Genomic DNA, 22360 nt, shown 5'->3' with positions numbered 1-22360 from the left:
CTCATCAGGTCCTACAGCATTTTCCTAAGTGAGTTCCAAAAAACATTTGCTCTGATCCACAGAATGTTGATAGGAACTGCATAACAACAACAACAAAAAGTTTCCATGCTCAAATTTGTTTGGGAAATTTCTCCAGGAAAGATCATATGTTAGGTCACAAAGCAAGCCTTACCAAATCTAAGAAGACTGAAATTATGTCAAGTATATTTCCTTTATATCATTATAAAGTTGGTATAAAACTAGAAATCAATGGTATAAAATAGTATAAATGGTATAAAACTAGAAATCAATAACAGGAAGAAAACTGAAAAATTCACAAAAATATGGAAATTAGATAACACATGCCTGAAAAACCAGTGGGTAAAAGAAGAAATCAAAAGGGAAATCAGAAAATATCTTGAGACAAATGAAAATGAAAACACAACATAGCAAACCTTATAGGATGCAGCAAAAGCAGCTCTAAGAGGGAAATTTATAGTGATAGATGCCTACATTAAGAAAAAAGAAAGATCTCAAATAACCTAACTTTACACATCAGGAAAAGAAGAATTTGTTCTTTGGGCCCATTTTCATAAAGTTAGTAGGAAGAAGGAAATAATAAATATTTAAGCAGAAATAAATGAAATAGGACAAGAAAGACAACAGAAAAAAATCAATGAAACTGAGAGTTGTTTTGTTTTGTTTTGTTTTTAAGATAAGCAACCTCACTGTAGTTTTGATTTTAGCCATTCATAACTCCTGTATATTCCAGCAACCTCACTCAGGGTATATGTCAGAAGGAAATGATAATAGGATCTCAAAGAACTCTCTGGGCTCTCATGTTTCTTTCAGCATTATTTACAATAGCCAAGACATGAAAACAACCTAAGTGTCCATTGATGGATGAATAAAGAGAATGTTTATCTATTATCTATTTATCTATATCTAATGGAATATTATTCAATCATAGAACAGAAGGAAATCCTGCCATTTGTGAATATATGAATGGACCTTGAAGGCATTATGCTATGTAAAATAGACAGAGAAAGACAAATAGTATATGATTTCACTTGTGTGTGGAATCTGAAAAAAAAAAAAAAAAAAGCCAAACTCATAGAAACAGAGTGAAATGGTGGTTTCCAGGGCTGGAAGGTGGGGGAAATGAAGGAGGTGTTAAAACGTACACACTTTCAGTTATAAGATGAATAAGTTTTGGGGTTCTAATATACAGGATGGTGACTATACAATTCTGTATTACATACTTGAAAGTTGCTAAGAGAGTGGATCTTACATCACACACACACACACAAGTTGTAATTATGTGAGGGATGGATGTGTTAACTAATCTTATTGTGGTAACCATTTTCTGCAATATGTATGCATGTGTCAAATAATTACATTGTGCACCTTAAACTTATACAATATGTGTCAATTATATTGCAATAAACCTGGCAAAAAGGGGTAAAAAAGAACACAATTCACTTTTCTCTCCTGGTAGTTCCTTAAGAGGTTGAGATGTGTAGTTAACCTTTGAATTAATACTTTGTACTATCCTGCTGTAGAAAGATGACACTGTGATACTATTTATATTACTGAGGAAAACTCTTTGAGTTGTGTAGATTTTGAGTTTCTGAAGCTAGGAAACTTTGTATCTTTTATTACATCCAGGATATTACTTTGCAAAAAATGAATATTTAGTAAATATTTAAATTGAATGGAATTTATTTCCTGCTACAGGAGATTTTTGGTAAAAGTATATTTTTCTATAATGAATGTAATAATAATAGTGAGGGCTATGTAAAGGTCAAGTAGAGTATATTACATTTATGTTTTGGTCCTTTGTAATATTTGTTTAAAATTGTATGTTTAGAGTAGCTTTGAAAAACAGTGTAATGATGGAACCCTCAGTGTAGAGGCAGCCCGGATATTAATCGGTGCAACCAAAAGCTATTGCCCCATCCAAGGAAAGTAAGTATAATATTTCTTAAATTGTTATTTCCAAAATCAAATGAGTATATGGATAAATAAAATTTAAAAGCTGAGAGTTAAATGTCCAGGTTGATCAATTTATCTCACCTATGCTCATCTATCTGTCCATCCATTTATCTATCCATCCCCTTATTTTACTTGTTTACCTTTTTTTCCCCTGAAGGTTAATAACTTTGGTGACATTAGGAGATTCTGGAAGAAGTGTAATTAGATAAGAGACTAGGGGAGCCATAAATGGAACTTATGTAGTTTCAGATACTGTTATGAGTATCCCATCTTTCTATCATATTTGCTAAGTTACTGGGTAGGGTAGGTAGGGAAGCCTGGAGCCTGTCATTAGGCTGCTTCCTCAGGTGGAGCAAGTCTTGAAGGAACTGACCCCACTGATGGAGTTAAATCTAGTGGGAAAAACTCAGGTGTTGAGAGATATGTCAATATCTGGTCACAGTCCTGGTACAAATTAGCTAATGGATGATCTAAGACAAAGCTTGTGGGGGCAACAACGATAGGAAATTCTGTCTGGGTGATAGTTAACATTTCAGGAGTCTGGTAACCTATCTGGGAGATCTAACATCAGTTCCTAAAGTTTGGAAAGGGTAGAGCCTTCAGGGCCTTGGGGAGGCTTGGGTTAGGCAAGGCATGACAAAGGAGGGCTTGATTCTGGACCCCAAAAAATTGGCCTGGAGAAGCTTTAATTATGTGCTACCTCAAGCCAAGCATGGTTCAATGAACAGAGGCAGGAAGAGTTTCCTGTACTGTGACCATGAGTGGGTAGGTGGATGGATACAGAGGCTCAGGATGGTGCATTTAAAAAATATTTTTAAGTTTATTTATTTATTTTGAGAGAGAGGGAGAGCACAAGCAGGGGAGGGACAGAGAGAGAGGGAGACAGAGAATCCCAAGCAGGTTCTACACTGCCAGCCCAGAGCCCCACATGGGGCTCGAACTCACAAACCATGAGATCATGACCTGAGCCAAAATCAACAGTTGGGTGCTTAACCAACTGAGCCACCCAGGTACCTCCAGCACTTGACTTTTATTATAACATATGTGTATATTTTTCTCTGTTAGATTCATGAGTATTTACGATGTTTCAACTTACATAAGAGCTAGAAGTTGGCTTATGAAGTTTAAAAACATGTTAACTTTTTTGGAATATCATAAAGATAAGGCACTTCTTATTCTATATGGGTAAGTATTATAAACCGTAATAGCAATAGACAAAAATATAATCTTTTCTACATTGTCAGCATTGATTACATTGATTTTCCTTATTAAGAAAAATCAACTAATAGTATGGTCAACTCTTATTGATTGAGTGGTGACGGAGCAGAGTTCTTGCTTCTCTTTCCCCACTCTGTTTTGGCAACTTTGCTGATATCTCTATTAGAGAGTAGGTAGGGAGAAGAATAAAAGAATGGTCACATTTGGACTCTTTAAGGGTTAACTGCCATGTCTAAAGGTCATATTACAAACTGGACTGCTTTCACATCCTTCTGGTATTCTTCTGGGTATAACAGTGATCAGGGGAGAGAAAGAACAAACTCGTGGTCTGTAACTTCCTCTCAATTTCATCTGTGCCAAGGAGTGGCTCTGTTGATGTCCATTACTAGGAAAAACACAACATGGCCTTAATAATAGCTGTAACCAATTTACCAACAATAGCTGTAACCAAACTATCACAAGATACAGATTTCACTGAACTTGTGTAAAGTTTTCCCTTTAGTATATAAGTTGTGAACTTACATACTTTTTAGAGCAGGAAGGCAGGTTTTTCTGCTAACGAAAGATGTCAACATGAGAAATGCCAGAAATATTAATGTTACTAAATTTTAAGTGGGCATTGACATACATTTCATAACAAATTCTGATGATTAAAAAATTTTTTTTCCATTAAATTTGAAGGGAAATATAAGAAATTAAAATCCTAAGGTCTTGACATATATCCAGGTAACCTATTTTTGTTGGGCTCTACTTAGGATGGATTGAAAAGAAAAAAACAAAACGACATTATAATTACTGAATAAAATATTTTTTCCTGTTCTTATTTTAAATGATGCTGATGTTTTTCTCTAAATTTATTTGTTTCTTGCTTTTGATGTCTGAATCTTTGCCTTGTTTCCTATGTACTATTATCTTTGATTTTAAAAAATGCTCCCCATCCTGATATAAATTAGTAAGAACTATATTTTTTATCTTTTTCTATTATGATTATTGTGTATAGAAAGTATGCTTTAGGTTTTTGCTTATTTATTTTATGTTTGTGTACTCTTCTTCAAGTTAATGTTAATGATTTGTTAAAACAAATGTTGAACTTCAGATCTTAATCGTTATATTTTTAAAGTGATCTAACATTGTATTTGATCTCTTTTTTTCAGAAATAATAAATTTCTGCTTTTTGTATATCACATTGTATTTTCAGAAGAATTTGAATATGCAGGACATGTTATAACATTAATATACATTTATCCCATGATAGTGCATCTATGGCCAATGGCAAGAGAGTTAAATGTGTCAGCACTTATGTCAATAAACTACTATTTTGTATTCTTATATATATTTCAATCAGCACTGAAGGTACTGTTTAAAATAGAAATGTATCCAATAAAAAGAATAATTCAGATATTTTTAATCTATTTTTGTCATATGCAAAAAATAAATAAGGGGATAAACCCAACTTGGTTTGCTAGGTCCTTGTCATAAGATGAGAACCATTTTTTAGGATAAATGCTTCAAAGATCATTTGTTAGCACCAGTGTTTTCATACTTTATTATTAATAGAATTGCAAAAACTCTGTTTACTGCTATTTTTAACTGCTTGTTTTTGACACTTCAACTTCATTATAGATTATATTTTGAATCAAATTATAATTTCTGATGTTGGAGATTAAAAATAATTTTTCTGAAATTCTAAATGAATAACTTAAAACTCAACTTTTGGAATGTAACTCACTTGTAGTTGAGGATTTAACTGTTAATGTCAAAGATCCATCACTGTATACATCACTGTATAGGTGCTATGAAATAACATACATTCTCTTTGTTTTCCAAATAGATAATAATTTTGAAAAGGAAATATTTTCGTGAATATTGGAATACTTTGGACTTTTTTATCATGCTCCTTGGAATCATTGATATCTTTTGTATATACTTTGTCAAATTGAGACAAGACAATTTTGTTCTTATTCAGGTTACAGTAATACTAGGATATTTCAGAATACTTAGGTTTATTCCTCTCATCAAGGTAAAATGTCACATTTCTAAATATTGGGGTTTTTGTCCTACACTGTTTGTTAGATGTGTTAACAAACCTCGTTATATTGAAGGAAACAGAGAAGGAGCTCTCTTGACTTGGAATGCTGTCTCTACAGGTGTCTGTATGGTTCACTCTCTCATCTTCTCACAGAGGCTCCCCTGACCAGTCTGTGTAAAATGGCATCCTGCCTCCCCACCCCAGCCAGCTCTCCACCCCATGTTTCTGATGCTCTTGTACCTGCTTAAGGTTTAGCTTTTCCTCATAGCACTCATTACCTTTGTACTGTATGTTGTGTGTACTCTCCACAAGGTAGGGATCTTCATTTTGGTCACTGATGTAAAGTCCGGTTCTAGAATGGTACCTAGCATGTAGTGAGTTCTTAATAGATATTTGTTGAGTGAATGAATGAAAATAGTGGTGCCACTTAAAGCAGGGTGACCCAGAAACAAATTCTCCAAGCTTTAGTAAAATGTGCTCATAGATCCCTAACTGTAAAGAAGCACGAAAGTTATTTTCTCTGCAGCCCATGTCTATATAGCATACCACCTATGGAATTTGATTTTACTGTGACCTTCAATCTCTGCAACAGATATTAGTCCTTCTTTCTATGCTTCTGGTTTTGATTCTGAAGGTAGATTTTCAGATTTCCAGTCTCAGCTCCTAAACCTCCCATCTTTCTTTCCAATGGAGTTGTCTTATACAACTTCTAACTTGGGAGCTTTACCTTTTTATTTTTTAAATTAATTAATTAATTTTGAGAAAGAGAGAACAGGGGAGGAGCAGAGAGAGAGAGGGGGAGAGAGAGAATCCCAAGTAGGCTCTGCACTTTGAGCATAGAGCCGGGCACAGGGCTCGATCCCACAAACCATGAACTCATGACCTGAGCGGAAATCAAGAGTTGGACGCTTAACCGACTGAGCCACCCAGGCACCCCTTAACTTGGGAACTTTAGATGGTTTTGCTTGCCACTGTATTTTTTTTTTTTTTGAGTGGTTGAATTCTTATCCTGTCAAGTGAGTTTACTGGTATGTACTGAAGTTATAAAAGATTAATATTTTTTTCAAAACCTGCTGTAAACCCTGGTGACAAAAGGCATTCATTAATCTCCTCCATGTAGTTCCCATTCTCCAAGAAATTTAGTAGTCCTCTTAAAGACAGAATTGTTTGAATGCTCAGACTTGCACTTGTAGACTTTATTTTCTATTCCTTCCTTGATTCTGTGTCAATGTTACCAAGCCTCGGCATTCATAAGAGTTATTACATAGAGTTGTATATACAAAAGCTGCTTTAAGTGGTAATTTTGATTATTCATGATTTTTGCTCTATGACTGAGTTTAGAGCCAAGTGCCCACCTAAGGTATAACCCCACTGGAACACAGACTATTCTAGAAATCAGGATATGTAGCATGAGGCTAAGTCTTAAAATGGAAGGGAGAGGGGCGGCTGGGTGTGGTTCAGTCAGCTAAGTGTCCAACTTCAACTTAGGTTATGATCTCATGGTTCCTGAGTTCAGGGCCTGCGTCGGGCTCTGTGCTGACAGCTCAGAGCCTGGAGCCTGCTTCAGATTCTGTGTCTCCCTCTCTCTCCGTCCCTCCCCTGTTCACACTCTGTCTCGCTCTCTCAAAAATAAAATAAATGTTAAAAAATATTTTTTTAATGGAAGGGAGAGGTTTCCTTGTGTCATCCATTTTTATACAGTGACTGTATGCAGATGAAGGTAAAACAATCACCGTGGAAGTAATACTTTGTGGAAATGTCTCTCTGAGGGAAGTAAAGATTTAAAGATGTGTTATTGTACAAGTCAAATCTATTCAGAGTATGAACCAGTTGCTGCTTCTGTCCAGCACACTTGACAAATCTCAATGAAGTATATTTAAGGAATTAATATAATCAGGATCAACTTTTTCTCTTGAGCACTTACTATGTTCCAGGAAGTGTGCAAAGAACTGTACGTACGTGATCTAATTAAACCATTGCAATAACTCCGTGAAGTAGGTGTTACCACTATATAAAGTCAGGTGCTCTAATAGCCAGTCCTCAGCACAATGTGGCTTTCAAAAGAAACCTGTATTGGAAGGCTTGGAAGAATGATGGAGATTTTTACTTTAAATCCTCTTAGGAACAGCTCATGGGGGGATTAGTGCATCACAGAATGAAACTTTGTAAAAATCCTCTTCTATCTCTCCCTCTGCCCAAACTTACACAACTATCAGAGTGGCTAAAAGTCTCTTCTTTCTCTGCTCTTATAATTCCTTTGCTATGATGTTCTTTTCTTCTTCTCATGTTCCTCCTTTGTTACTTGGTTCCTCACCATCTGCCCTGCAGTCTGATGTGACTCTCTCTGTAATTGACTGCATTCTTTTATTTTTTTATTTTTTTAAGTTTGTTTATTTTTGAGAGAGAGAGAGAGTGTGCAAGTGGGGAGGAACAGAGAGGGAGAGAGAGAGAATCTGAAGCAGGCTCCAGGCTCTGAGCTTTCAGCACAGAACCTGGCGTGGGGCTCGAGCTCACGAACCACGAGATCATGACCTGAGCCGAAGTTGTGCGCTCAACGGACTGAGCCCTCCAGGCGCCCCTTGACTGCATTGGTTTTTGAGGAGCAGCTCAGTTGGACTTTGGGTACTTTAGTATTATTATTCTCATCTTACAGATGAGGAGACTGAGTCCTCAAGGTTGCAAGTAACTTGCTGAAGGTCACAGAGCTGGTGAATAGTAGAGCTGGTCCTTGAGCCTAGGAAGGTTTATATTTAAAACCCCATTCTGTTCAGGGCAGTTGGGTGGCTCACTGGGTTAAGCCTCTGACTTCGGCTCAGGTCACGATCTCACAGTTTGTGAGTTTGAGCCCTGTGTCAGGCTCTGTGCTGACAGCTTAGAGCCTGGAGCCTGCTTCGGATTCTGTGTCTCCCTCTCTCTCTGCCCCTCCCCAACTCATGCTCTGTCTCTCTCTCTCTCTCAAAAATAAATAAACATTAAAAACAAAACAAAAAAACACATTCTGTTCAATCACCACACTCTCTTGTTTCAGCTTGTGATTTGAGAAATTTAGAGCTGAGAAGTATCTTTAATACCTACTGTTCCTTAACTTGCAAGTTAAGAAACCAAGGGGCAGAGGGATGATTGATTTAGTCGGTGACTATCATGCAGGTTAGGAGACCACTTGTCTCCTGAAATCTGGGGGTGTGGAGAATGGGGGGTAAAGGCAGTGGTGAGGACTTCCCTCACCAGGTATGCATTGACCTTTCATTCCTTTGAAGAGTGGCTCTTAAACTTGAGTGCGCATAGGTAGACTCACCTGGAGAACTGGTTAGGACAGATTTCCAAGCCCAGCCCCAGAGTTTCTGGTTCAGAGGGTCTAGAGGAAGGCCTGAGAATTTGCATTTCTGACAAGACTCTGGGTAGTGCCCGCTGCTCCCTCAGATGACACTTTGAGAATGCCTACCGTGGAGGGTGCTTTTCCTCATCAAATGTTCAGGCTTTTTTTTTTTTTCTCTTCACTGTTCCAGATAATAATACCACTACTGATAAATATTGTCGATGTGCAGATCAAAAAGCGCCTCCACTTGATGTATAGTATTACAAAAGGTTATGTCAAAAGTCAAGAGGATACCAAATTTTTAATAAAACAAATTTCCAGCCGAGAATCAATATATCAGGTGAGAGACAAGCCCTGGTCACTTGGGAAAACAATCGTTTGGGTGTATTCATGTCTTTTAACACTACTTCTGCATGTATTTACATTTTTTTTTTTTAGCTTATTTATTTTTTGAGAGAGAGAGGGAGCTGAGGAGGGCAGAGGGAGAGAGAGAATCTCAAGCAGGCTCCACACTGACAGTGTAGAGCCCAATGCAGGGCTCGAACTCACAAGCCTTGAGATCATGACCTGAGCCAAAATCAAGAGGCAGAAGCTTAACCGACTGAGCCACCGGGGTGCTCCTACTTCTATAAGTGTTTGACCCAATGGATAAATTGTAGCAAGTAAAGGGCCATTCGATGGTTTATTACATTATCCGAGGTGCTGAGGTGCCACAGAGAACAGTCTTTGCTCTTTACCTTTCAGGTATCTTTATCAAGCTCATTTATGATCTTCATAGAAGACAATCTATCTCTTTGTTTTTATTTTCTGAATGCAGACTTGAGATCCGTCTGTCTTTGTAACCCTCTCTGAAAGGTAGGGCAAGTTGGAAAAGGCTTCCTGCAGGAATCAAAAGTCGAATGAGCCTTCAAAGAAAGGGTAGGTCTAAAGTGGGGAGGAAGAGAGAGGGCAAGAGAACAAAGATTTGACAGTGAAAGCTGGAAATGCTGGTGCCGAGAAGTGGCCGAGTTGTGGTATGTATGTACGTATGTAATTGTTCAAGACCTTCCTTATTTGCAGGCAGTGTGACGTAAGTACCAAGTGGGAGACGAGGACGTAAGCATACTAGGAACTTGAAGATGCAGTGAATCACCTGCTAACTAGGTTCCCTCATGCCAGGCCGTCTGTCCCAGGCCCCTCTGCAATTCAGTAGAGTAATGTTCCTAAAGGACTATTTCAAGTTTCATATATGACTTTCTGCTTTAAGAGTATTCAGTGGCTCTGCATGGCCCGAAGGGTAAGGTCTTTGAATCAAAATATGTGTGTGTGTGTGTATGTACATGGGTGTGGGTGTGGGTGTAGAGAAGAGAGAACACAGAAAAGATGGTAAAAAATCATCATGCATAATTTTACAACTTGAAAATAATAAAATGTGAGAAATGCAAGTATCCCTCCCTCCGCCCCACTTCCCAGAGACAGCCCTGTACTAACCGTTCTCGTGTTAATTCCTCTACTGCTTGCCACGATAATTTTAATAATATGCACATGTATTTAACTCTTGATTCATTATCTCTAAACAGACTTTATTGACTCTCTGCCGTGAAGTATAAGGAGATTAAGACATTGCTTTAGCCTTTTATTTTTCTCCCTGTCTTAAATTTTTGGAGCCATTATTTTTACAGAGAAAAGGTTTATAACATTTACATTCTATTCTGTAAGTATAATTAAGTCTTTATTCAAGAAATGACTCCATACATGGAAAACCAAAAAAACAACCTTTACATTGTTATAATTATTTATAAATATTATTCACTGTAGAAACTACCATTGGATTCAACCCATAACAAAGGAAATATGATCAATATCATTAAACATCTACTACTTAAAAGATACTCTTTTAAGTGAAACAGTCAAATGGTTAATTAAAAAAAATTTTTTTTAACTATATTCCTCTTTTCTTTTGCTTATGGATTCCTTAGCCACTCTTTCTGGAGTCCCATGCGAGCCTCCTTTTTGCTTTCCTTTCATCATGCTAGATTATGCCCATAAGTAATTTTTTCCATAGGTGATATATGGGCTTCAGTATGCAAAAATCTTTGTATTTTGCTCTTAGAATTATGGACTCCAAAGTTATTTTCTTGAAGATATCGCCATCTGTCTTTAGCATTGCTGGTACAAGTCTGACTTTACTTGTGCTTTTGTAGGTGACTTTTTTCTCTTCGTTTAGAGGCTTCTAGGATTTTCTCCTTGGAGTTCTGAAATTTCACCAGAATGTGTCTAGATGTAATTAAAAAAAAAGTTATTGAGGTGCCTAGCTGCTGGCTCAGTCGGAAGAGCATGTGACTCTTGATCTCCGGGTTGTGAGTTGGAGCCCCATGCTGGGTGTAGAGATCACTTAAAATTTTTTTAAAGTAAAAAAATAAAAATAAATGTAAAAACGTGATCCCACCCAGCACTTGGTGGAGTTTTCATAATTAGAAGATTGCCATCTTCCTTCCATCACCTCTTTGATTGTTCCCTCCCCTGTTTCTATTTTCTCCTTCAGCAACCTTAAAATTTATTTAAAAGATTAATTTAATTTTTTTTTTCTTTTTCAAAAGAGAGAGTGTGAGCAGGGAGAGGAGCAGAAGGAGAGAAAGGGAATCTCAAGCAGGCTCCATCCTCAGCGTGGAGCCCTACACCAGGCTCGATCCCACAACCCTGGGGTCATGACCTGAGCTGAAATCAAGAGTCAGACGTTCAACCGACTGAGCCACCCAGGCGCCCAGCACCCTTTTAAACACAGTTTTGAATTTCTGGATTTAGTCCTTGTTTCATGTTTTCTCATAACTTCCTACTCTTTCCTCTTTGCAGTGAGAACCCCCCACCCAGCTTGATTTTCCATGTTCCGAATTTAGTCTGTAGCTATGTTTATTCTGCTATTCAGCCCATCTATTACATTCTCTTTCTTTTCTTGACTGAACACTTACTTATCTCCACGTACTGTGATTGCTTCTTCTCATTGAAACTAGTTCCTTTATTTTTTTTAAACAAATGTGATATTCCCTTGAATCTCTTTATTTAAATTTTGTTGTTGCTGTTGTTTCCTGTAGTAGTTCTCCTTCGTTGAGGTTCATTCTTATATTTGTCATGCTTGGTGTTTGTCTTTCATTCTGTTTTCCTCTGCCCAGTGTTTGGTGACTTTTGGTAGTATTTTCTCAGCCTAAGTGAGACTCTTGATTTGTAACCTGACAATGAATTTAAATCCTAATTACTGAGGACCTAGATCTAATGATCTGTGTGTGTACATAAAATCAGGGATGGCCTGGGGGTTACGTCTTCTGCTTGTTGTGCCTAATTTTTTGTGATGACTGTTATTTACCTCAGGCCCTCAGCCAATAAAGAGAGGCTTTTTCTGAATGAAATTCAGGAGAGGAAAATAGGCTGTGAAGATACCTACCTTAATATTTTAATTTTAATTTCTAAAATACGTAAAAAGATTGGTTGTTAAATATCTTCAGAATTTAAGATTTTCTTTTATAATCAGGGAACACTCTAGAATAGCTGAATTTTAGCAAGGCATCTAACATCTTTCATGACATCTTTATAGATAAGCTAGAGAACAATTATCTAGATTTATCAAAGAATTATTGATCATTGGATCAAATGTGCAATAGAATCCTACCTTGTTGATTTACTTCGAATATTAGATAAGACAATTAAAAGAACTATGGAAAGTCTAGATTGATCTATAATAGAAAGAAGATAGAGCTCTTCATAGGAGAAAAGATTTCAGAAACAGGAATAGGAGAGAAGAAAAACAGCTGCCGGTGGTGGGAGGTAATGCGTTTTGAGGAGTTGGGGAGAAGGCAGAGATTTGGGGGCCGTGGCCTCGAAGTGTAAGAGATGAAACAAATTCTCCTTTGGAATTTTTAAAGGCGACCTCAGTACAGATTTAAATATTTTTTGAGATATTTAGGTATCAAACTCGTGTGTATTCTAAAAGTGTTGCGGTTCAAAAACTGACCAGTGACAGCTCACGTTTAGAGGAGTCACATGTGCCCAGCCTTAAGTGATTATATTCTATTTGTCGGTAGGCGTCGGTTCCTATGCTGTCTCGCGCAGGTCATTCTCTGGCATTTTTACAGAGTTGCTATGGAGCCAGTTTGGTTTGAAGGGGGTTGTGCACCTGTGCAAGCAGGGTGGGACCACAGTTTGTGGGTGCCAGCTATTAATTTGGCACCTTCCCAATATTGATTCAATGTTTTCAAGTGAGAAGAAACAATAAAAATTGTATACCTCGTTCTTATATTCAAAATGAGAGATTTCTTACATGTGATTTTTCTAAACCAAAACAACAACAACAACCATGAAACTTAACTTCAGCTACTTAAACTTTATAATAAGCCACTAAATAGCACCGTGTTAGCTACTGTTCCCTGTAAATAGCACTATGCCACATGTTATTTGGGCACAGAGTTTCAGTCATCTATGCCTTACAATCCTGGGGAATTGTCAGTTGTGTGGTCCCGGGGCTGTTGTGTGGCCAAGTGCAAGCTCCAGAAAGATTAAAGGTGGAGAATAAGCTCCACGAAGAGCAGTAGCGGGGACATGGCAGGCATTTGACCAAGACCTATTGTATGATTGAACAGAGCTTCACCATGGTTAACCCTTGGAGTAGAGCTATTTCCTAGGTATGTCAAGAGTTCTCTGTAGGAAACATCAACTAACAAAAGCCATAATTTCTCATTATTCTACTTGGTCTTGTGCTCCTGATAGACAGGCTGTCCAAACAGCTGCTCAGTTGGCTATCCCAAACCGGAGCGCTATCTGTGAGAATTCTCCTTGGTGCAGAGTGGAATACATGCCAACCTTTCCTGGGGCACCTGGGTGGCTCAGTCACTTAAGCATCTGACTCTTGATTTCTGCTCAGGTCGTGATCTCTCGGTTTGTGAGTTTGAGCCCCACGTCAGACTTTGTGCTGCCAGTGCTGAGCCTGCTTGGGATTCTCTCTCTCTCCCTCTCTCTCTCTGCCCTCTCCCCACTTGCGCTCTCTCTCTCTCTCTCTCTCTCTCTCTCTCTCTCTCTCTCTCTTTCTCAAAAATAAATAAATAAACATTTAAACACACTAATCTTTTCTGCGAAATGCTAGGTCCAGTAGCTATGTAAGCTACTGACTGCATAGTATTTGTTGTAATATGAGGAGGAGCATGGGAAGAGCGGCAGACTTGGCACAGAGGGAAGACTTGAGCTAAACATCTTCCCCAAGTCACAAACTAAGTGGGATTTCTTCTTCTCAGATTTTAAAGGCAGACACGCACTTGGCATAATAAGAAATTAATGTCTTTCTTAACTTCTTACAGAAATTATATGAAATTTTGGAAACCAACAAACGAGATGCCATCAAAGAACTAGGTAAGTAGTTGGAGTATCTGATTTCCTGAAATCACACACTATTATCCCATAATTTAGCCACGGGAAGCCAAGTTCATACTCATCTTCGATTACTCATTTATTCATCCAGTGAGCATTTACTGAATGCAGGCAGTAGGCCAGGTATGCCAAAAAATGCAGAGCCAGGCGGAAGGTATGAGAATATCAATAGATAATTGCAGAAAGTTAGAGAAGGTCTTGTACTGGCCATGGGAGTGTACAGGAAAGAATGAAGGGTGTGGAGAGTGGATTAAGATGGCAGATTCCTTAAGGCTGTCAGAAAAAGACACAAGGCGATTACATTTGACAAAGGGTGCTTTGTTTTGTTTTACTTTGCTTACAAGCATACTCAGGAATGTGGGGCTACAATCTCTTGACATTTCTAGTCTCTCTGCTTGAGTTGAAGCACACAGCAGGAGCCCTAGGGTTTTATACAAAGCTTCTTGGGTCTGCTCTCCTCATAAGGGGCTGTGGGGCAGGCTGTGAGTGTGTGCCACAGTATCTGGGAGAGAGCCCTGGCATATAGTAGGTTCTTGATAAACGGATGTTACTATAAAAGAGATGAAGTAAAATCACTTTGTATTCATAGCCACACTGTAAGATGCCAAATGGATTTATGAGGATCATACTTTCCAAATCAAAATTAGAAGAACATGGCCTAATGAATGACATTGTGAATTTGGAGACAATAGGTCAGAATATTTCGGCACTGTCTCAGATAACCCAGGACCCATTGTTGCCTTTACATATAGAGATAGATTTTTATTTCTGTGCTTTTATTTACTTATTTTTTAATGTTTATTTTTGAGAGATAGACAGAGCGTGAGCAGGGGAGGGGCAGAGAGAATCCGAAGCAGGCTCTAGGCTCTGAGCTGTCAACACAGAGCCCGATGCGGGGCTCAAACCCACGAACCATGAGATCATGACCTGAGCCAAACTTGGATGCTTAACTGACTGAGCCACCCAGGTGCCCCTATTTCTGTGCTTTTAAAGATTAGGGGTGTAGGAGCTGCTATCTCATTATGCTTTAGATTCATATGGAATATTACAAAGTTTTCTTGATTCAGTCCTGTAAAAGGGAATGCCTGTTCCCACATGGTTACTGCAACTGATTATTGAATGCTAATTATGTCAGGAACTGTGTTATCAGCTTTATGTGCATTATCTCATTTAATCCTTGTAATTACTCCAAGAGGCAAATACTATTACTGTCTTCACTTTATAGATAATAAAGCTGAGGTTTAGAAAGTTTAATGCGCCTCAAGGCATGTGGGTGGTAAGTGCTGAGCTAGATCTCAAGCCCAGGTGCACCTGACACCGAAATCTGTTCGTGGTCACGCTATCCTTCATTTTAGCGGCCAGCTCATCGCCGTTCAAAAAAAAGTTTGAGTAGCAACCTTGGGTGGCTCAGGGGATTAAGAGTCTGACTCTTAATTTCAGCTCAGGTCATGATCTCACCGTTCGGGAGTTCCAGCCCTGCGTCAGATTCCACGCTGACAGCGCAGAGCCAGCTTGGAATTCTGTCTACCACCCTCTCTGCCCTTCCCCAACTCATGCATGCGCTCTCTCTCTCTCTCTCTCTCAAAAAAATATACATAAACTTAAAAAAAAAGTTTGAGTACCTTCCAGATGTCAGGCATTAAAAAAAATTTTTTTATGTTTATTTTTGAGAGAGAGAGAGAGGGAGAGAGAGTGGGGTAGGGGCAGAGAGAGAGGGAGACACAGAATCCAAAGCAGGCTCCAGGCTCTGAGCTGTCAGCACAGAGCCTGATACAGGGCTCAAACTCACGGACTGTGAGGTTATGACTTGAGCCAAAATCTGATGCTTAACTGACTGAACCACTCAGGCGCCCCGGATGTCAGGCATTTTGCTTAATGTCAGGATGACAAAGATGAAAGAGACGCTGTTTTCGCCATGTCTTCCAGTCCAGGTCATGACTTCCTGTGTTCATTAAAGAGGAAAAGCTATGCCATTTGATCTCAGAAATCTCCACCAGCTGAAGCCAGGGGTCTCTTACATGAAGCCATTTATGCGTTCACCCAACAAAAGTTATATGATGTGAAGGATCAAATAAGTAAGGACCAAAATCCCACACTATAGTAGGTTCCATAATGGAGATATGTAGGACATGCCATGGGAATAAAGAGGAGAGAGTGATTCTCTCCTAGCTGGTGGGGGACGCCAGTTTTCAATGTTCTCATCCATAAAATGCAGATGAAAATAGCTCTAGTCCTACCGGCCTCGCATGTTCTGTATGAAGCAGGAATAAAAGGATATTGTGTAAGCACTTTGGAAATTACAAACTATTACACACATATTAGTTATTATCGTGGTTATGGCACTGTATGCTTACTGACAGTTTTATTTGCTTCAGGACTCATAGAGCACGAGGGTCGTGATGTTGTCATTGCTTTGAAGACTAGGCAGGCAATCCGGAACGTGATTGCTAAAGCTCTGAAAAACCTCACCTTCCTTTGGTCAAGAGGCATTATTGATAAACATGAGGGCATCGAGATGAATAAGGTAATAAAGCAATTATCCACGTTGCTTGATTCCATGAGCCCAACACCCGAGGCTGCATTGTTACTTGAGCAGAATGTAAGGAGTGAGGGAGATTAAATCGGGTGTTAGCTGTAATTTGCCTGGAGCCTTTGTTAGTGCCAGTGCTACCTGGTATACCCCATGTCAAAACTATTTGGTTGCAAGTAACAGAAACCAACTTGAGCTAGACCTTGCCAAGAAATGGGACTGGGGGGTTTATTATAAAGACATAAGAGTGCCTAACCAAACCCATGGTAGCCAGACCATATGGCCATGCCTGAGGAAGGGACCTGACTGTGGACATGGAAAGCTTTCCAGGTTCTCCATTTCCTGTGAGGGTTGCCCTCTGTGGCCTCTTCTTTTGGCTCCCTCTACAAACTCATTAGATTTTTCTGCTTGTCTATCCACTGGTGGAATGTGTACTGCCCAGGCTAGGCAGCTGTGACAAGGGAGGTGGGAGTCACATAACTTTAACATGGTAGGGAAAGGATCAGCTTGCGTGTGTGTATGTGTGTGTGTGTGTGTGTGTGTGTGTGCGCGCACACGTGTGTGTTGGTGGGAGTCTGGGGGTGCAGTTCTGAGAGAGGAGGACCCAGGAAGGCACCATAATTGGTTGGCTGATAAATGGACTTTTGAAAAATGATAAATGTATTTGCAAAAAGAAAATAGGAACATATGACAGAAAAACATATTTAATATTTAATGCTATCACTCTATCACATCCACCATCTAGACTGTGCATTTGTGCAAATTTGATTGTTCTTCCTATCCTCTGCAAGAACCTATCAGTTTCCTAACAGAAAGCAGAAATATGGAAGTTCTAGTCCTACCTTCTGTCTGTGTTGACCACTGATAAGCTGCTTCTGGGTATCATATGCTTTTCCTTGTCACTGGCAGCTCCCAGCCAAGGGTCACATGCACTGTGCTTCTGGTCATTCCCTGGACATAGTCCCCTCTCCATGATTCCCAAAGAGAAATGGGTGTGGGACAGGCCAGCTTTCCCCTCTGAGGCTCTATCTCTTTAGGCTAATATTATGGCAAAGGACAAAATGGGTTATATGATTTCTTCTTAGTGTCTGACAGAGGGAAGAAAAGGGCTACTTTACAGTATCCTTCAAGTTGTATATATCTCTACACATGCTGTGGTTTGTATTCTATTCTTTTCATTTACCAGTTGAAGATTATATAAGCTTCAATTGAATTATTGATATTCATTAATTAAAATAAATAAATAATAGCCCTTATAAGGAAAGAGGCTATTTTTTTCTATAGGTTTGTTTAGAAAGGTAATGGGTAAATCAATCATTCAACAGTTACTTATTGAATGCATATTAATTGCCTAATTGTCAGCCAAAGAGATATAATTATCTTCTAAGTCATAAGGAGCTAGTCATAAGGAATTACCTAGCTAATTCAATTTAATTGAGTAAATACATGTTGAATACCTACTATGTGTTATGGACTCTTGGGGAGATTGGATATTTAATACAACAATGACCCCAAAGTCCACTGGCTCTTTCTCATTCTTTGATTTAATCCTTTATTCATCCAGTCAATCAAGTGATTATCTCTTACCTGGTGTGGGAAGCCAGAGAAGGTTTCTGAGAGCCCATAAAACTGAAACTATATCCTTCAAAATTAGAAGAATTTAAGGAAGCAAATAATACATACAAGAAAGATTTGAGGAAATGTGGCATTAAATTGTACAGTAGTCAACTGTGAAGTTTATTTTTTTATTTTAGAGAGAGAGAGTTTGTGAGTGGAGAAGCAGGGCAGAGGGAGAGAGAGAAAACCTCAAGCAGGCTCTACACTCAGTGTGGAGCCTGACATGGGGTTCAATACCATGTAGGATCACCTGAGCCAAAATCAAGAGTTGGATGCTCACCCGCCTGAACCATCCAGGTGCCCCAAACTGAGAAGTTTAGATGATCTGAAATTAACACAGTGGGCTACAGTGTTAACTGAATTATAAAGATAATAAATTCAATATGAGTTAATATATCAATTCATAGGGGCGCCTGGGTGGCTCAGTCGGTTGAGCGTCCGACTTCGGCTCAGGTCACGATCTCGCGGTCCTGAGTTCGAGCCCCACGTCAGGCTCTGGGCTGATGGCTCAGAGCCTGGAGCCTGCTTCCCATTCTGTGTCTCCCTCTCTCTCTGCCCCGCCCCCGTTCATGCTCTGTCCCTCTCTGTCTCAAAAATAAATAAACGTTAAAAAAAATTTTTTTTTAAATAAACATTAAAAATATATATATCAATTCATAAATTCAATGAGTTAAGGGAAGAATAGGGACAAAAAAGGTTAGAGGATAATTTAAATAGGGTGAGAGAAAGTATGAGTCAAAATTAAAATAAATTTACGTAACAATAGTGTTTAAAGATTTCCTTAATTTTTACATAAATCTCTTTTCTGCTATAGGATCTGATCACCATTATTTTGACTTTTCAGGTACTTCTTAGGAAAATAAAGGCACTGAATGACTTTCCAATGGCCATCCCGCCACCAACTCCTGACAAATATCTTCATAATATTGTTTGGCTGGAAAATAAAGATGTTCTCATTGAGTTCTTCAAGGTAAAGATTCTGTCTTCTATTCTGGGTCACTTTTGATGATAATTACTTTCCACTCCCTAAAGCAAGATTAACAAAAAGTATATCCAAGGCAAGAATCCTATGATGGCTGATGAAGCGTGAGCCAAAATGGAGGCCCAGCAAAACCCAGTTTTCCAGTTTTCTACTTTTTTTTAGAGCAAGGGTTTCAAGTTTAAATTACTATACAGGCAAGGTAGATAATATAAAAGTAAAAGAAGCTGTATAGTATTAAAGGGAACAGCAAAAACTGTGGTATATTCCAGAGTTCATGCTCTGTCTAAAGTCAACTGTTATGGAAATTTAGACTCTTACAAGAAATATTTATTGAATCTTCTCCCTGTGCCAGAGGCGGTTCTAGGTTTGGGGATATGCCAGTGAATAAAGCAAATGAAGTCCCTGCTTTCCTGGACTTTATCTTATACGCCTAGAGCTAAACAATAAACACATAAACACACAAATACGTAGTCTATTAGATGATCTATCAATGCTATAGAGAAAAAGTGAGAAAAGGGAATATAGTTGGGGAGCTATTTTATATGAGGTGGTCAGGGAAGGCTGCTCTAACAAGGTGACATTTGAAGTGGGATCTGCATGCCATGCAGATATCTGGGAGGAGAGCATTCCAGGCAAGTGCAGTGCCCTGGTGCGGAGTGTGCTCGGTGTGTTCAAGGAACATCCCCAGAGCCCCTGTGGCAGAAGCAGTGATGGAAGGACCAGATGAAGTTGGAGAAGTAATGGAGCCTGAGTTTGTACAATTCTGCAGGCCATTGTAAGGGGTTTGGCTTTTACTCTGAATTCAATGAAAAGAGAAGGTTTTGAACAGAGATGTGGTATGATCTCACGTACATTTCAAAATGACCACCTTGGGGATGTCTGGGTGGCTCAGTCAGTTAAGTGTCTGACTCTTGATTTTGGCTCAGGTCATGACCTCATGCACTGACTGTGTGGAGCCAGCTTGGGATTCTCTCTCTCTCCCTCTCTCTGACCCTCCCTGGTTTACATCTGTGTGTACACATGTGTGTATTCTTTCTCTCTCTCAAAACACTTGATCTTAGCCAAAAGGCCGAGAAGTGATCTCTCTCTCAAGATAAATAAATAAACTTAAAAAAAAAATGACCACCTTACCACTATGTTGAGAATAGGTTGGTAAGGGGTCAAGGGAAAGCCAGAAGCAAGAGTGATGGTGGTTTAGATTAGTGAAAGTGACGAGTGGTCAGACTCTTGATGTGTTTTGGAAGGTAGAGCTGATAGGTGCTGATGGAAGGAGTGTTAAAGAGGATGACTTCTGGGATTTTAGTCTGAAAATAGGAATGGAGTTCCTGTTGACTTAAGTGCAGAAGAGAAGATTTATATGGAGGGCACAGGAGTTTGATTCTGAATGAGTTAAATTTGAGAAAGTGTTGAGACATCCAAATGGAGATGTTGAGTAGGCGGTAAGATACATGACTGGAATTCAGGTGGCAGGCCAAACGGGAGATAGGTATTTTGGAGTTTTCAGCATAGAGATAGTATTTAATATATGGAGACTTGATGAGATAAGTTAAGGAATTATTATGGACATCCAAGGATTGAGTCCTGGGCTATCCAACATTTAGAGTGGAAATGACGAGGAATTAGCAAAACGGATAGGAAAGAGATGAGATTTGTGGTTACCAGAGGCAGAGGATAGGGGGAGGGAAAATGGAAGGAAGATAGTCAAAGGGTACAAACTTCTAAGTTATAAACAAGTACTAGGAATGTGCTATACAACATGATGAGCATAGGTATTAGCATTGCTGCATGGTATATTTGAAAGTTGCTAAGAGATTAAATCCTAAAAGTTCTCATCACAAGGAAAAAATTGTTTTTGTAACTAGATGAGGTAATGGATGTTAACTAAACTTGTGGTAATCGTTTCATAATATATGTATGTCAAGTCATTATGTGGTATTCCTTAAACCGGAACAGGGCTGTATGTCAATTACATCTCAATAAAACTGGGGGCGGGGGGGAAGAATTGAGGAGTAATCCATCATGTGGGAGGAAAACTAAAAGAGAGTGGTGTTCCAGAAGCCAAGTGAAAAAAGTATTTCATAAAGGGGAAAGTAAGCAAGCATGTCAAATGAGGCTGAGATCAAATAAGAAGAAGATTAGAAATTGACTATTAGATTTAATAATGTGGAGGTCAGATTTTTTAGATCTGAATTTTTATGTGAAATTTCCAAATTTTAAAAATTTGGCACACATTAAAAATTTAAAAATATCCCGCAGGCCAAACAAAAAACATCCTTGGATTGGATGTGACCCATAGACCACTAGTTTGTGGTTCTAGTTTTAAATGGCTATAGTATAAATGATAAGATTTATAACTTTTTCATCAACCTGTTACAACCTCTGTTAGATTTTTAGAATCAGGAAGACTCTGTGAGAAAGAATGGCATTTGTTTTACCATAAATTTGGTTGTACCATATTTTGTGATCTAGGCACATAGTAAGGCATCTGTTTGTCCACAATGAGGACATTTTCCTTGTTTTCTAGAAAGATAGCAATCATAATGAAATTCTACTGAGCTTTGAATATCTGATTCCTTTCTTGCTATACCAATGTTTTCTTCCTATCAGAAATTTTTGAATTTTTCTTCTGAATTGATTTCAAATGTACTGAATTAAGACTCCTTTGGTTGAAAGTAACAAGAGCTAGGGGCACCTGGATGGCTCATTCGGTTGGGCGTCCAGCTTTGGCTCAGGTCATGATCTTTTGGCTTACGACTTCTAGCCCTGTGTTGGGCTCTGTGCTGACAGCTCAGAGCCTGGAGCCTGCTTTGGGATCTGTGTCTCTCTCTCTCTCTGCCCCTCCCTCGCTCATGCTCTCTGCCTCTCAAAAATTAAAAAAAAAATTTTTTTTAATTAAAAAAAAGTAACAATAGCTTACATGAATTAGTTTAAGCAAAGGGGAAGTTGACTGAAAAGACAAGGTGGTGGTATATAGAAGCTACTAAGAAATAGTTAGCTAACTAACCATGGGCAGGGTGGGATTCAGGCCAGTTTAGTAATATCAGTGGTGGGAATTTGTGGACCCTTCTTCTAGCACTTGGATATCATGGCTCAGTTCTCAATTCCCAGGCTCATTGTCTCTCAGTTCAATTCTTGAGAAAGAAGTCCAACTGGCTTAGCTTGGATCTGAAGTCCTGCTTTGGGGAGCACAAGTGTGGCTGCAATAAGGAGGAAGAAACCTGATGTGATGGCCAAGGGCCGTAGTGGGTAGTTTGAAAAATAGATTGCAAATAAATGCGTGTGGGAGGTTGGTGACGGACTTGG

The 22360-nt window shown here is 38.9% G+C and overlaps 1 protein-coding gene across 1 annotated transcript in view; it reads left to right on the top strand.

The window, feature by feature from the left end:
* SLC9C2 (solute carrier family 9 member C2 (putative)) overlaps positions 1-22360 on the top strand; it is an 82553-nt gene that overhangs the window by 42903 nt on the left and 17290 nt on the right. The window contains exons 14-21 of the mRNA XM_043568232.1: positions 1850-1947; positions 3040-3159; positions 4347-4545; positions 5024-5212; positions 8728-8877; positions 13859-13910; positions 16304-16452; positions 18920-19045. Coding sequence (XP_043424167.1) covers positions 1850-1947; positions 3040-3159; positions 4347-4545; positions 5024-5212; positions 8728-8877; positions 13859-13910; positions 16304-16452; positions 18920-19045 — 1083 coding nt within the window. The remainder of the gene's footprint in view (positions 1-1849; positions 1948-3039; positions 3160-4346; positions 4546-5023; positions 5213-8727; positions 8878-13858; positions 13911-16303; positions 16453-18919; positions 19046-22360) is intronic.

The sequence above is a fragment of the Prionailurus bengalensis genome, chromosome E4 (genome assembly GCF_016509475.1).
Source record: "Prionailurus bengalensis isolate Pbe53 chromosome E4, Fcat_Pben_1.1_paternal_pri, whole genome shotgun sequence".
In the NCBI taxonomy this organism is placed as follows: Eukaryota; Metazoa; Chordata; class Mammalia; order Carnivora; family Felidae; genus Prionailurus; species Prionailurus bengalensis.
The sequence above is the reverse complement of the archived record's forward strand: the minus strand, read 5'-3'. Positions and strand labels throughout refer to the sequence as shown.